Source organism: Arabidopsis thaliana, chromosome 5 (genome assembly GCF_000001735.4).
Source record: "Arabidopsis thaliana chromosome 5, partial sequence".
NCBI classification, from domain to species: Eukaryota; Viridiplantae; Streptophyta; class Magnoliopsida; order Brassicales; family Brassicaceae; genus Arabidopsis; species Arabidopsis thaliana.
The window spans coordinates 14,561,028-14,573,712 of record NC_003076.8 but is presented as its reverse complement, the minus strand read 5'-3'; the positions used below and the strand labels follow the sequence as shown (position 1 = coordinate 14,573,712).

Genomic DNA, 12,685 nt, shown 5'->3' with positions numbered 1-12,685 from the left:
GAACAATTGGTGGACAAGATGTGGGATTCATAATAATAGAGCAAGATGATAAAATCGAAGACAAGGCGTAGACGCAATAGAGAATTTCTAATCGGAGACAAGATCTGGAGACAAAAACAAAAGGCTGTCACATCAGTCTGTCACCATCTAGGACAATTTCGTCCACAAATGTGCATGTGATAATGAAATGTGGTACAATGTGTAAAAGAAAGCTTTGTGTTGTAGAAATTGTAAAAGAACTCCAGAAAAAGTAGTAGATTTTATAAAATTCCCTTTATAATTACATATATAAGTAAACAAGAATATATTTGTAATTATAGATTATATTTTATTTTGGTCATCGCCGACTAATCCCTATTGCAACCCCAAATTTACTAGTTATAAAACTCTCGCAAACACAATATGTTTTAAACCGTTAAATTTATATTTTAAAATATTTATTAATGGTTAAAATTGCGACCATCCGTTTTTGCAAACTATCGTACTAGTCGCAACCGCATCCGTTGGGTTTAAAAATTCGCATGAGTTAGATGTTGATATGTGTCAACCATTTATTGACTATTTTAATTTACTACGGAAACTTTATTGGTTAGGTCCAAAAGGCATAACGTATCTCTCTCGAATCTCAATAATCAAAGATATAAGGTAGCCAGCGTTTCGGTCCCCAAATAAACGGTTCATCTCAAGGGTTAAATTGTGGTATATATTTGACTATTAGTTACGGCTTGCTTTAGGTCAACAATTTTGGTTGACTTGTTTTATAGTTAATTGATTAGAGTTAAGGTAGTTGCTGCATTGCCTTGAAGGTGTTCGATGAATTGTCTCAGTGAGTTTAGTAGAGTAAAGATGATTGAGAAATTCGGTAAACAAGTTGTTGTTTATCTCAAAGAAGATCAGTGGATTGTTTTGTTTGTCAATTCCTTTTCTTCACTGTTATTAGCTTTAAGTCAAGGTCCTCTAACTTATGGGTCCTCCAGAGTTGATTTTGAGATTGGAAAGTCAACTTTTTTAATCAGAGTCACAAATGCAAGAGATAAGATATGTTATCCTCTTTTGGTTCAATTTCATTATGTGAAAGATCTAAAGAAGCTTTCTTTAAACAAAGAAGTTGATTTGAACATTCTACAGTTTCATGATTTCAGCTCTGTAACTGTATAGCTATAGTCCTCTGGTGAGCTTTCATTTGTTTTATATATGTTCCTCTTATTTCTTCTTTCATCTTCTCTTTAAAATCATCTTCTCTGTTTTTTTTTTTTACTTCAGTGTGCCAAAAAGGACTAGCTCAAATTCTCCTGTGTCTCTTATATGGTAAGTAAAGCTCTTACTCCATTCTTTTGTTGCTTGTTTTGTGAACTTTGTGGGCTGATAGATTGTTTTGCTGAATCCATTTTTTAGTACAAATAATCATTTGTAATTGTTTTCAAAGACCAAAGTAGTATTACAAGATAACTTTAGGCTGATCATGCTTCCCAATTAAAGCTTCATTATCTGGTTGAAAATTCCCTTTTAGTACAGAGTTTTGTTTACTGTGATTCGTTACAATATATTAACTTAGCATGCTTGTTTGGAGAAAGGTTTCACTACGTAACCTTGCTAAGATAACATGTATTTAGGAAAGTGACCTATGATGTTTCTTGCTCGTGCCGTGTTTTATCGTCGTGTTCATATTCCACACGTCCCCTTCATACTTTCATTGTCAAAACATGGTTTCCCCCAAGCATACATTTTTAAGCTGTTCAGTTCTTTCTCTGAGATTCTTGTTCAAATGACACTCCTTAGTTTCTCTTTGTAATCACATGTTAGGTATGGCTCAAGGCAGGGAGCGAATTCCTGAGCGATGGACCTATGATGTGTTTGTAAGTTTCCGTGGAGCAGATGTGCGGAAGAACTTTCTGAGCCATCTTTACGATTCTCTCAGAAGATGTGGTATAAGCACATTCATGGATGATGTGGAATTGCAAAGAGGAGAATATATTTCCCCGGAGCTACTGAATGCCATTGAAACCTCGAAAATTCTCATTGTTGTTTTAACAAAGGACTACGCATCATCGGCTTGGTGTCTTGATGAACTTGTTCACATTATGAAAAGCCACAAAAATAATCCCTCTCACATGGTTTTTCCAATTTTCTTGTACGTGGACCCATCAGACATACGCTGGCAGCAAGGGTCATATGCTAAATCATTTTCTAAACACAAAAACAGTCACCCATTAAACAAGCTAAAGGATTGGAGGGAAGCTTTAACAAAAGTAGCAAATATATCTGGGTGGGACATCAAAAATCGGTCAGTTAGCTCCACCGATCTATTATGTTCCTTGATTCTCTTGTTGTCATGAAAAAATATGATGCATCTCAGAAAGTTGAAACTATATTTTCAGCTCTTTTAACTAGTATTTATGATTCCAGGAATGAAGCAGAATGTATTGCAGATATCACTAGAGAGATTCTCAAAAGACTGCCCTGCCAGTACCTGCATGTACCGTCATATGCTGTAGGTCTGAGATCACGCCTACAACACATTTCTTCACTACTGAGCATAGGTTCGGATGGAGTCCGGGTTATAGTGATCTATGGAATGGGTGGGATCGGTAAAACAACATTAGCGAAAGTGGCGTTTAACGAATTCTCACATCTTTTTGAAGGATCAAGTTTCCTAGAAAATTTTAGGGAATATTCCAAGAAGCCAGAGGGAAGAACTCATCTGCAGCATCAACTTCTCTCTGACATTTTAAGGAGGAATGACATAGAGTTCAAAGGCCTTGATCATGCGGTAAAAGAAAGATTTCGCAGTAAACGTGTACTTCTTGTAGTTGATGATGTTGATGACGTACACCAGCTTAATTCAGCAGCTATAGATCGAGATTGCTTTGGCCATGGAAGTAGGATAATAATTACCACAAGAAATATGCATTTGTTAAAGCAACTAAGAGCGGAAGGAAGCTATTCACCAAAGGAACTTGATGGTGATGAATCTCTTGAACTTTTCAGTTGGCATGCATTTAGAACAAGTGAACCACCGAAAGAGTTTCTTCAGCACTCGGAAGAAGTAGTTACATACTGTGCAGGACTACCCTTGGCTGTGGAAGTCTTGGGTGCTTTTCTCATCGAGAGAAGCATTCGTGAGTGGGAAAGCACGTTAAAATTGTTGAAACGAATCCCTAATGATAACATTCAAGCGAAACTTCAGATAAGTTTTAATGCGCTAACTATCGAACAGAAAGATGTATTCTTGGACATTGCTTGTTTTTTCATTGGGGTGGATAGTTACTATGTTGCCTGCATATTGGACGGATGCAACTTATACCCTGACATAGTACTCAGTCTGCTGATGGAAAGGTGTCTCATTACTATTTCTGGTAACAATATAATGATGCATGATTTATTACGAGACATGGGAAGACAAATTGTCCGAGAAATATCTCCCAAGAAATGTGGAGAACGTAGCAGACTGTGGAGTCATAATGATGTCGTCGGTGTACTGAAAAAGAAATCAGTAAGGAAAAAGATTCATATGTTATTATTCTCAGAAAAACAATTATATGGAGAAGGTGAAGAACATTGCTTCTAATTAATTGTTTGTTGTAATAAACAGGGTACAAATGCAATAGAAGGACTTAGCCTGAAAGCCGACGTTATGGATTTCCAGTACTTCGAGGTTGAAGCATTTGCAAAGATGCAGGAGCTGAGATTGTTAGAACTTAGATATGTAGATCTCAATGGAAGCTATGAGCATTTCCCAAAAGATCTACGATGGTTGTGTTGGCATGGGTTTTCTTTAGAATGTTTTCCTATAAACTTAAGCTTGGAAAGTTTAGCCGCTTTGGACTTGCAGTACAGCAACCTTAAACGATTTTGGAAAGCTCAATCGGTACGTTAAAATATCGAATAAAGCTAAGCTCCTTTTGATATAGTGATTTAATCATATGCTCTATTTTCTTGTAGCCTCCTCAACCAGCAAATATGGTGAAATACCTCGATCTCAGTCATTCTGTCTACCTCAGAGAGACTCCAGATTTCTCTTACTTCCCAAACGTCGAGAAGCTTATACTGATCAATTGCAAAAGCTTGGTTTTGGTTCACAAGTCAATTGGGATTCTTGACAAAAAGCTGGTACTATTAAATCTAAGCAGTTGCATCGAGCTTGACGTTCTCCCTGAGGAAATCTATAAGTTGAAGTCACTTGAATCTCTCTTTCTCTCAAACTGCTCAAAACTTGAGAGACTGGATGATGCTTTAGGGGAATTGGAATCCTTGACAACTCTTCTTGCAGATTTTACAGCTCTAAGGGAAATCCCCTCTACGATCAATCAGCTGAAGAAACTGAAAAGGTTATCTCTTAACGGCTGCAAAGGTTTATTGAGTGATGATATCGACAATCTATATTCTGAAAAGAGCCATTCTGTTTCTCTATTGCGTCCAGTCTCATTAAGTGGTTTAACCTACATGAGAATTTTATCTCTAGGTTACTGCAATCTATCTGATGAACTGATCCCGGAAGATATTGGGAGTTTATCTTTCCTCCGGGATCTTGATTTACGAGGCAACAGTTTTTGCAATTTGCCAACAGATTTCGCTACTCTACCGAATCTCGGTGAACTCCTATTGAGTGACTGCTCAAAACTTCAATCCATCCTTAGTTTACCTAGAAGCTTATTATTTTTGGACGTAGGAAAATGCATCATGTTGAAAAGAACTCCAGATATTTCTAAATGCTCGGCATTGTTTAAATTGCAACTCAACGACTGCATCAGCCTTTTTGAGATCCCAGGGATCCATAATCATGAATACCTGAGTTTCATCGTCTTGGATGGGTGCAAACTCGCATCTACTGATACTACTATTAACACCATGCTTGAGGTTCGTTTTTATTGCTTTTGTTTTTCTCGTATCTGATTGTTAGTTTAAAGATATTGTTTGTGAACAACATTAATTATTTGGTTGGTGTTTGTAGAATTGGCTTAAGAGGAACCATGAATGCATATATATCCCAGTCGATCGTCCAAACGTCATTCCAAACTGGGTTTACTTTGAGGAGGAGAAGCGTTCATTCTCTATTACAGTTCCTGAAACTGATAACTCTGATACCGTGGTAGGGTTCACCTTATGGATGAACTTCGTGTGTCCAATGGGATACAGCTCCATATACCCCCGGGCTATCATAGTGAGGAATCTTACCAGAGGCAGTGCATGGATACATAGCCTTAAGAATTCGAAAATTCGGATTCAGATGAATGCCAACCTTTTGACCAACGATTTTCACATAGTAACAGGTGACGAAATAGAAGTTGATGTTGATTGCGATGATAGATTCACGATTCTAGCAACAGGAATTGCTCTTTGTTACAAAGCAAGAGACTCCTCAGATTTTAGCTTTGGTGATATTAAGTTTACATACGAAGAAGATGATCTTGGCTATGCTAGTAATGGTATATATTTAGATTGTCATCGATCAAAGTATGGACATGATTCATTACAGGCAGTTGTACATTGGAAAATTAGTTATCCGATGGATGGGGAAACGTCAAACCTATTCGCTTGTAGCTTTTTCCCGGGAATCTCCAGGTATATATGAACCTTCTTGAGACGTCTCTTCTTGATGTAGTCCCATTTTATTTAAGAATCACCCATTGTTGTTAACTCTTATATATTCAAGGTACCAAGAAAATAATCAACCAGTTGTAGACGTGGAGGAAAGCAATCACAGACCTCGCAGGCAAGTATATGGCGTAAAATATAATGTGTTTCGTGTAAGTGGTTTAGATTTCTGGTTCATCTTTTGATCTTTTACTGATTTGCGTTTCAGGAAAATGAGAATGAGTCTATGGAAAATTTTGGGAGCAATCGGCTTCTTGACACTTGTTGTGGTTCTTGAAGTATACTTTGAACTCTTGAGCTCCATTTTTGCCAATTCGACAACTGATTACATTATGTTACCCACTTGATTTTGTGGAACTCAAGTTGGTTTCTTTCTCGGCTTATATGGTTTTGTTATTGTCATCCATTTTCGAAAAAATGGTTCGTGCTATAGTGTTGTACCCGTAGAACACAAAGGATATTGCATCGTTTAATACAGTATATATTGGTGTAGTGATAACTTATTTGCAGGGAACTCTTAATAGGGTGAAGCTATTGGAAATTCTACTTCTCTCAGGCTGCTCAAAACTTGAGATGTAACAAGAAGCTTTCAAAGAAATGGAATCACTGACTTCACTTGTTTCAGTGTAGTACATCTCTTAGTTAAATTTCATAAGTAATCCAACCACAGAGGATCATTGGATGTGGTTGTGGTTACATGCATTCTCAAAATAAAGCTACTCCTGTTGTGTAGGATCTCTGGTCTCATTGGATTGTTCAACCTGCATTAGAACCAATGCCGAGACAAAAAAAAAAAAAAAAAGAATCTTTGTCTCGGCTAGCTAAGTAAAGAAAATCTGGTAAACAACATAGATTTTTTATGAATCACAATTTTATATTTTGAGAGAGAAGCCGATAAAACCAACTCTCAAGAGTTAAGAGTTGCACTGGACGACGGTTGTTGGACGAGGCAAACGTGTTGTGGCCATGGCTAGTGAATTCAGACTCATCCACATGTCATCACCTTCTCTACTCTTTATCCATTAGCTAATGCTTAAGCTCACTCTTTCTTTTTGTTGTCAAAGTGTTTAAGCTCACTCTAGATTAATAAGTAACTACTTAGTCTCTTTCTTTTAATCAGCTACTCACAACCTGTATGCTCCAATAGTCCAATGAATCATAACCATATAATCTTCGCCACTTTTAAATTAACGCATCAAAATGTTCAAAACAAAAGAGAGGTTGAAATAACAGAAAAAAAAAAAGTAAAAGGCTCTTCCATCAGCTTTGTTTTTGTTGAATCGACCTTGGTTGTTTGACAATGTGTATCTTCCTTTTTGAGATGTCTTCTAGGAGATACATCAAAATCGTTTTATCGTTTCATTGATTCTGAAAGCTTACTTATTTTTGTTGATACAATAGACGGATTTTTTTGTTTCCATGTTTTTATTACTTTTTTTATGAGACCAAATTATTGGTTCTAGTACCTCCAAACATTTTCTATTTTTAATGAAATATTTATGTGTTAGCAAAAAAAAATATAAAAAAATTGGTGTTGTGTATCGTACCAAAAAATAATAGAAAACAAAAGAGGGGCATGCCAAGTTGACTTTGTCAACCCCATAAAAAAAAGTTGACTTTTGTTTTCTTTGTTGACTATTGGGGCCATAAAAACTAGTCTTCATAGATGCAATCATGCAAATAAGTCGCAAGTCAAAACGCGGGGAGAAGGAAACTAGTTGGCAGTATAGCATTTAGCTAAGCTACCAACCGCGTTCATTTTAAATGCAATATATAAAAAGTTTGTATATATTTAGTTTCTCTTGATTTGTATTTAGCTACTTGAGATAAGAAGAGCCAATGGCGATGAAGACATCACATGTTCTTCTGCTTTGTTTGATGTTTGTGATTGGTTTTGTAGAAGCTAGAAGATCAGGTCAGTTTACATATAAAGAAAATCACAGTTACTATCCTTGCAGCTATTTTTTCACAAATATATTAATATCTTTGTTGTGAAATAGATACGGGTCCGGATATAAGTACTCCACCATCAGGATCATGTGGAGCTTCAATTGCAGAATTCAATTCATCACAAATACTAGCCAAGAGAGCACCACCATGTAGACGTCCTCGACTCCAAAACTCAGAAGATGTGACCCACACTACACTTCCTTGAAATCTAGGAACACTACTCGATCTATATGTAATGTTGTTTAGAGATTGTCGAAGTGATACATGGAATGACTCTAATATCGAGTATACCTATATTTTCACTATCTTGATTTATTATGTATAATAGGTAAATCTCGTTCTCTTTTGTTTCCCCAAACTAGAAATGTTTCAAGAAGTGTTAGAAGAAATAGAGTCACGGGCATCATCTTCTAGTTAAATATCATAATAAATCATCCAACACAATAAACTGAAAGAGGATCGCTGAATGAGGTTGAGGTTGACTACATGCATTCTCAAAATAGAGAGCCTCTCCTGCTGTTATAGCACCTCTGATCTCATTGAATGACTTAAGCTACATTAATTAGAATGTTTTGTCTAGGTTGCTGCAATCTAACATTTTGTGTGAGGCTTTTATTTTATTCTTGAACGAAAATGTTGTTTTGCTAATGCTTAACCTAGTTGAGACCCCATAGATTGATAAACTAACCAGAGTAAAAAGGTTTATATCATTATGGAATTCTGCAAAAGTGCTTAAAGAGATCATGTTTTTGGTTTTCACTTTCATGATCTTGTAAGAGATATATTCTTTCCAGGATTTAACAGACAATCAACAATGTTAGTTTTAAATAACACGTGGGTATATTGGAAAATCCAATGTTGTCATCAGTCCTTTTTAATAACACTTTGGTATTACAACATGGGCGTTTCCGTTGTTGATGGCAATGTGAAATCGTCTATTAAAAACATTGTTGACTATTGGGTCATAATAAAAACAATTAAAAATTAAGTTATAATAGATGCAATCATGCAAACAAGTCGCAAAAGTCGTAACGGGATGAGAGGAAAATTAGTTGGAAGAAGAGCAACTAGCTAACCTACCAACCGTGTTTACTTTAAATGCTACATTTAATGATATATAATCTATATAATGTATCAAAAAAATGTTAAAGTTTATATCATAATTTCTTTTTAAGTTATTTAAGATAGAAGAGCCAATGGCGATGAAGAATACATCACATGTTCTTTTGCTAAGTCTTCTGCTTTGCCTGATGTTTGTGATTGGTCTTGTAGAAGCTAGTATACCAGGTTAGTTCACATGTTAAGAGAATCGCACAATTCATAACCTTTACAATCTATCATGTTTTTGAAATATTGGTAAACGATGAAGTAGAATGAAAATCGAAAACGATGTTGTGAAAAGAGAATTATTAACTTAAATGTAAAATATTTTTATTGAATCAAGATAACATTTTTAGTAAAATAGGGACAGAGAAAAACAGTATAAAATAAAATAAAATAGGGACAGAAAATTGTTCTTCTCAATTAGGATGAACAATTGACTCAGATTTCAGATTTTGAATCAAATGGAGCAGCCAAATTTTATCACTAATATATCATTACCTTGGCTATGAATTAGATGACGATATGGGTCCAGCAATATATACTCCACCATCAGGATCATGTGGAGCTCCTATTTCCAAATATGATTTCCAAGTACTAGCCAAGAGACCACCACCATGTAGACGTCCTCGACTCGAAAACACAGAAGATGTGACCCATACTACACGACCTTGAAGTCTAAGAACAATACTCGAACTATATGTAATATTTTCTTAAAGATTTTTGAAGTGATATGTGGAGTGACTCTAATCTAGGTCATTACCTATATTTTCACTATACTGATTTATTAGATATTGTTTAACGTTTTTAGATATATTTTGACTGAACAAAAATAATTCTAAACTCAATGTGTTACTTGCACCGATTAATTTACCTGGGTGAGATTTTAAAGGAGAATATGGCAAAGTCCTAGGGTCGAATCATACCTGCAACTTCTTTGGATACCAAGCAAAAATTTTTTTTTTTTTTTTTTGAAAATAATGTTAAATTATATTCAAAGAAAAGTATAGCTTTTGTACAACTAGTGCATCGGAAAATAGAGAATGTAGCAGAATATTAGAAAACCTTTACATTTAGAGCCTTGTTTCAAACCAAAATTGTAATCCTTTATCGAAGCGGTTATCGCCTAGAAGTCGGATTGTAGAAAAACGATTACGTACTTGCTTGTCAATTACTTAGCTTTGCAATTGCGAGTTTTCTTCGCCTAAGAATTCATGAGAAGATATTTCACCTGTCTAGAAAAATAAGAATATAGTTAAAGGGCCAAGTTCCCTAAACTAAACTTGATACTTTAATCATCTGTATTTACAACCAATTTAATCTGCTTTTTTTTTTTTTTTTTAATTTACTCATATTAGATTTAGCTTAATTTTGAGACTGTTAGCTTTCGGTGTGAACAAAAGAAATTTGTGAAATTTGATATTGTTGATACATTCTCTAGAAATTTTGGAAAGATTGTGTGTTTCTTTTCAAAATTCAAATATTAATAACGCACCAAAATATCTGAATAGAAAGAATAAATAATGCGCCAAAATATTGATATGATGAAAGGTATTTTTGAAATATATCGTTTGAGTTGAGGCGCTTCCATCATATCCTCTTCATTTGTCTCATCATCCTCTTCAAATTTATCTAAGAAAATACCTTCGCAGCAAACATTATCACGTCATGCAAGTGTTCTCAAACCTCGCTTCTCGAGAAGTTTTACAAGTTACAACTTTGAGATAGACTCTGTAGAGCGTGCATGTGATGAAGTTATAATATGAAGTATTTGGTGGCAAGTTCTAATACAACTAGTATATTTAAGCTAATCTTGTTTCATGGCCATCTCCCTAGACAAACGCCATTAGTTTTAAAGATTTATTATGGTGGGAGTCCCGTCTCAATATGTTTTTAGACCCTAGGTAAAACTAAATTTACATATCCTTTTCACACGATTTTTTTTTTTTTTTTTTGACTCTTTTACTTAAAGGTTTTTTTAAAAAAATTTGCCATGCACCCTGGCAATGGCTTTTGCCCCCACCTCCCCCACACCCCCTAGAAACTGACATGGGAGTGGGCGCAGTATATGTGATAGCCACTGAGTAGAGATAATAGAGCTTTAAATAAATGAATTTTGTGGATGCAAATTTGTCGAACAACTAGTATTTAAGCCAATCTTGTTGCATGGCCATCTCCCCTGACGAACACCATTAAAGATTCATCTATATGTGGTAGCCACTGAGTAGACTTAATAGAGCATTAAATAAATGAAATTCGTGGATGCAAATTGTAGAAGAACTAGTATTTAACGGAGTGTTGCTTCATCACAAATTCATCAAGATAAGCTTATAGTTATCACTAAGAGTTTTGTCTACGTACATTTTGTGATCAAACAAGTAATCAATCAAAAGATGGAAGGCAAAACTGTGATCTCAAGTCTGCTCATAATGAGTCTTGTCTTAGCACAGATTCAAGTAGAAGCAAAAATCTGCTGTCCTACCAAGGATGATAGATCTGTGTATTTTGTATGCATGCTTTCCGTGTCATCCCAATTTTATTGTCTATTAAAGAGTAAATGCAAAAATACATCTCAGACGATATGTCCTCCGGGATATACTAATGACATTCTCGAAAATTCTGGTATATATCTAATTTTTCTATTAAGTTATATTTGTTATAAGATGGATGGAAATTTCATTGTGTGATGCAAGTAATTTGCATGTATCTTGATTTTTGCCTTAGGTGATGCTGTCAATGAATATTGCAAGCTAGGGTGTGCATCCTCTGTGTGTGGTGCCTTGACCACTCTCCAAAACTTTGGTAAAACAAGTTCACTATACATTATTATTTTTTTCTTTTTTTTGTTATTATTATTAACATTTTTTTAAGATAAAGGAATAATTCAAAGTAATATTGTTTTGTTTCCATGACTAGACACAAGTAAAGTATTGAGTGAAGCGGTTGAACAATGCACCAAGGCATGTTCTTCTGTCTGCACCGGAGGATCTACCGCCGCAGTTAAAAGTGCCTAAACAAGTACATTTAAAACTGAAGGATGGTCGCAATTCAGAGTGGCGTGACTGTTTTCATGGAATAATTGTCGTCTATCGATGTATGTTATAAAAAAAATGCTAGACTATGGTGCTAGTACTGTTTAATAAGTTGTTTCCGGTTTGCCAACGTGTCATGAGGGTTTTTGATCCTAGATTGTATTATATCCCTTCTACTTGTCTTTCTCTAAATAAATAATAATGTGTCCTTCTCGACTAAGTATCATTAATCCACACTTGGAATGTAAATTGTCTGCTCATGAAATTATATGCAACTTAGTAAGAGTGTATGCAAATAATATCAAATTCTGCATTTAGAGAATCAAAATGTTAAAGCATATATACTATATGAACTACTCGGAATGCCACCGATGGGCGGCTACTATATAAAACTATCCATTCAGAAAAATGAAACTCTTAGTAAGCACAATATCCCGTGGTGGTATATTCGTCTTCTACAAGACTCTAACTAGAATTAGTCCCAAAATTTCCTTTGTTGGTTTCGTCTTATAGGGTACTAGTATTCTCACCCGTACTAAATACGGGATAATTAATTTATGATGTTAAGGTAAAGGACACATTCAGCGTCTTCACCTTTACTTGGTGAGAATTACCTCTCTAAATGGTTTAGATTCGTCCAGTTCTCACCTACAAATGCCTTTTTTTCTCCCTGAATTGAATTGATGATGTACCCTATCTCTTACTTTCTGTTTTTATTTGTAATTTCTTTTTGTGCTGCTCTGTTGTAATTGTTCATGTGACATTCTCAAAACTGTATCCTGTAATAGAGATACGGAAAAAATTAATACATGGAAGTTTAAAGAAAATAAAATAAAATAATATGTAACACTCTGGTTTCAGGAATATGGTAGTGCATGCTGAGAGGTTTAAAAAAATTGATTTGGCCACCTATCACCAAAGTACACTTATCTTTTTGGTCAAACGTCCTGAGAGAACTTCACAGTTAAACGTGCTTGGGCTGGAGTGGTTTCAGAATGGGTGACCTT

At 35.2% G+C, this 12,685-nt stretch overlaps 4 protein-coding genes across 7 annotated transcripts; all 4 read left to right on the top strand.

The window, feature by feature from the left end:
* Window positions 1–506: 506 nt before the first annotated feature.
* AT5G36930 (Disease resistance protein (TIR-NBS-LRR class) family) lies at window positions 507–6,269 on the top strand. Of its 4 annotated transcripts, none has more exons than NM_123051.4 (9): window positions 507–1,171; window positions 1,264–1,308; window positions 1,804–2,284; window positions 2,407–3,493; window positions 3,593–3,868; window positions 3,943–4,857; window positions 4,952–5,562; window positions 5,654–5,713; window positions 5,804–6,269. In NM_123051.4, exons 3-9 carry the CDS (start codon window positions 1,806–1,808, stop codon window positions 5,940–5,942), a joined length of 3,567 nt encoding a protein of 1,188 aa, NP_198509.2. In that variant the 5' UTR covers window positions 507–1,171; window positions 1,264–1,308; window positions 1,804–1,805; the 3' UTR covers window positions 5,943–6,269. The 4 variants fall into 4 exon arrangements, with proteins under 4 accessions (NP_198509.2, NP_001119319.1, NP_001330640.1 ...); NM_001125847.2 differs by having other exon boundaries at window positions 1,780–2,284; NM_001344160.1 differs by lacking the exon at window positions 1,264–1,308 and having other exon boundaries at window positions 599–645; window positions 5,804–6,091.
* Window positions 6,270–7,273: 1,004 nt separating this feature from the next.
* AT5G36925 (uncharacterized protein) lies at window positions 7,274–8,237 on the top strand. The gene is made up of 2 exons (NM_180586.2): window positions 7,274–7,510; window positions 7,596–8,237. The coding sequence occupies exons 1-2, from the start codon at window positions 7,435–7,437 to the stop codon at window positions 7,748–7,750; spliced, it is 231 nt and encodes a 76-aa protein (NP_850917.2). The 5' UTR covers window positions 7,274–7,434; the 3' UTR covers window positions 7,751–8,237.
* A 465-nt stretch (window positions 8,238–8,702) lies between these two features.
* Window positions 8,703–9,624, top strand: AT5G36920 (uncharacterized protein). Its single transcript, NM_123050.2, has 2 exons — window positions 8,703–8,832; window positions 9,164–9,624. Exons 1-2 carry the CDS (start codon window positions 8,742–8,744, stop codon window positions 9,319–9,321), a joined length of 249 nt encoding a protein of 82 aa, NP_198508.1. The 5' UTR covers window positions 8,703–8,741; the 3' UTR covers window positions 9,322–9,624.
* Window positions 9,625–10,849: 1,225 nt separating this feature from the next.
* On the top strand, window positions 10,850–11,970 carry THI2.2 (thionin 2.2). The gene is made up of 3 exons (NM_123049.3): window positions 10,850–11,268; window positions 11,371–11,448; window positions 11,563–11,970. Exons 1-3 carry the CDS (start codon window positions 11,040–11,042, stop codon window positions 11,658–11,660), a joined length of 405 nt encoding a protein of 134 aa, NP_198507.1. The 5' UTR covers window positions 10,850–11,039; the 3' UTR covers window positions 11,661–11,970.
* Window positions 11,971–12,685: the final 715 nt, after the last annotated feature.

What these genes read in the sequence shown, in the direction of transcription:
- AT5G36930 (NM_001125847.2), top strand. Translation starts at nt 1,797, where the DNA reads ATGTTAGGTATGGCTCAAGGCAGGGAGCGAATTCCTGAGCGATGGACC. An exon ending in GATTTTGGAAAGCTCAATCG is followed by an intron (nt 3,869 to 3,942) that starts GTACGTTAAAAT and finishes ATTTTCTTGTAG; the next exon opens with CCTCCTCAACCAGCAAATAT. An exon ending in CTATTAACACCATGCTTGAG is followed by an intron (nt 4,858 to 4,951) that starts GTTCGTTTTTAT and finishes TGGTGTTTGTAG; the next exon opens with AATTGGCTTAAGAGGAACCA.
- THI2.2 (NM_123049.3), top strand. Translation starts at nt 11,040, where the DNA reads ATGGAAGGCAAAACTGTGATCTCAAGTCTGCTCATAATGAGTCTTGTC. An exon ending in TGACATTCTCGAAAATTCTG is followed by an intron (nt 11,269 to 11,370) that starts GTATATATCTAA and finishes TTTTTGCCTTAG; the next exon opens with GTGATGCTGTCAATGAATAT. An exon ending in GACCACTCTCCAAAACTTTG is followed by an intron (nt 11,449 to 11,562) that starts GTAAAACAAGTT and finishes TTCCATGACTAG; the next exon opens with ACACAAGTAAAGTATTGAGT.
- AT5G36920 (NM_123050.2), top strand. Translation starts at nt 8,742, where the DNA reads ATGGCGATGAAGAATACATCACATGTTCTTTTGCTAAGTCTTCTGCTT. An exon ending in TGTAGAAGCTAGTATACCAG is followed by an intron (nt 8,833 to 9,163) that starts GTTAGTTCACAT and finishes GCTATGAATTAG; the next exon opens with ATGACGATATGGGTCCAGCA.
- AT5G36925 (NM_180586.2), top strand. Translation starts at nt 7,435, where the DNA reads ATGGCGATGAAGACATCACATGTTCTTCTGCTTTGTTTGATGTTTGTG. An exon ending in TGTAGAAGCTAGAAGATCAG is followed by an intron (nt 7,511 to 7,595) that starts GTCAGTTTACAT and finishes GTTGTGAAATAG; the next exon opens with ATACGGGTCCGGATATAAGT.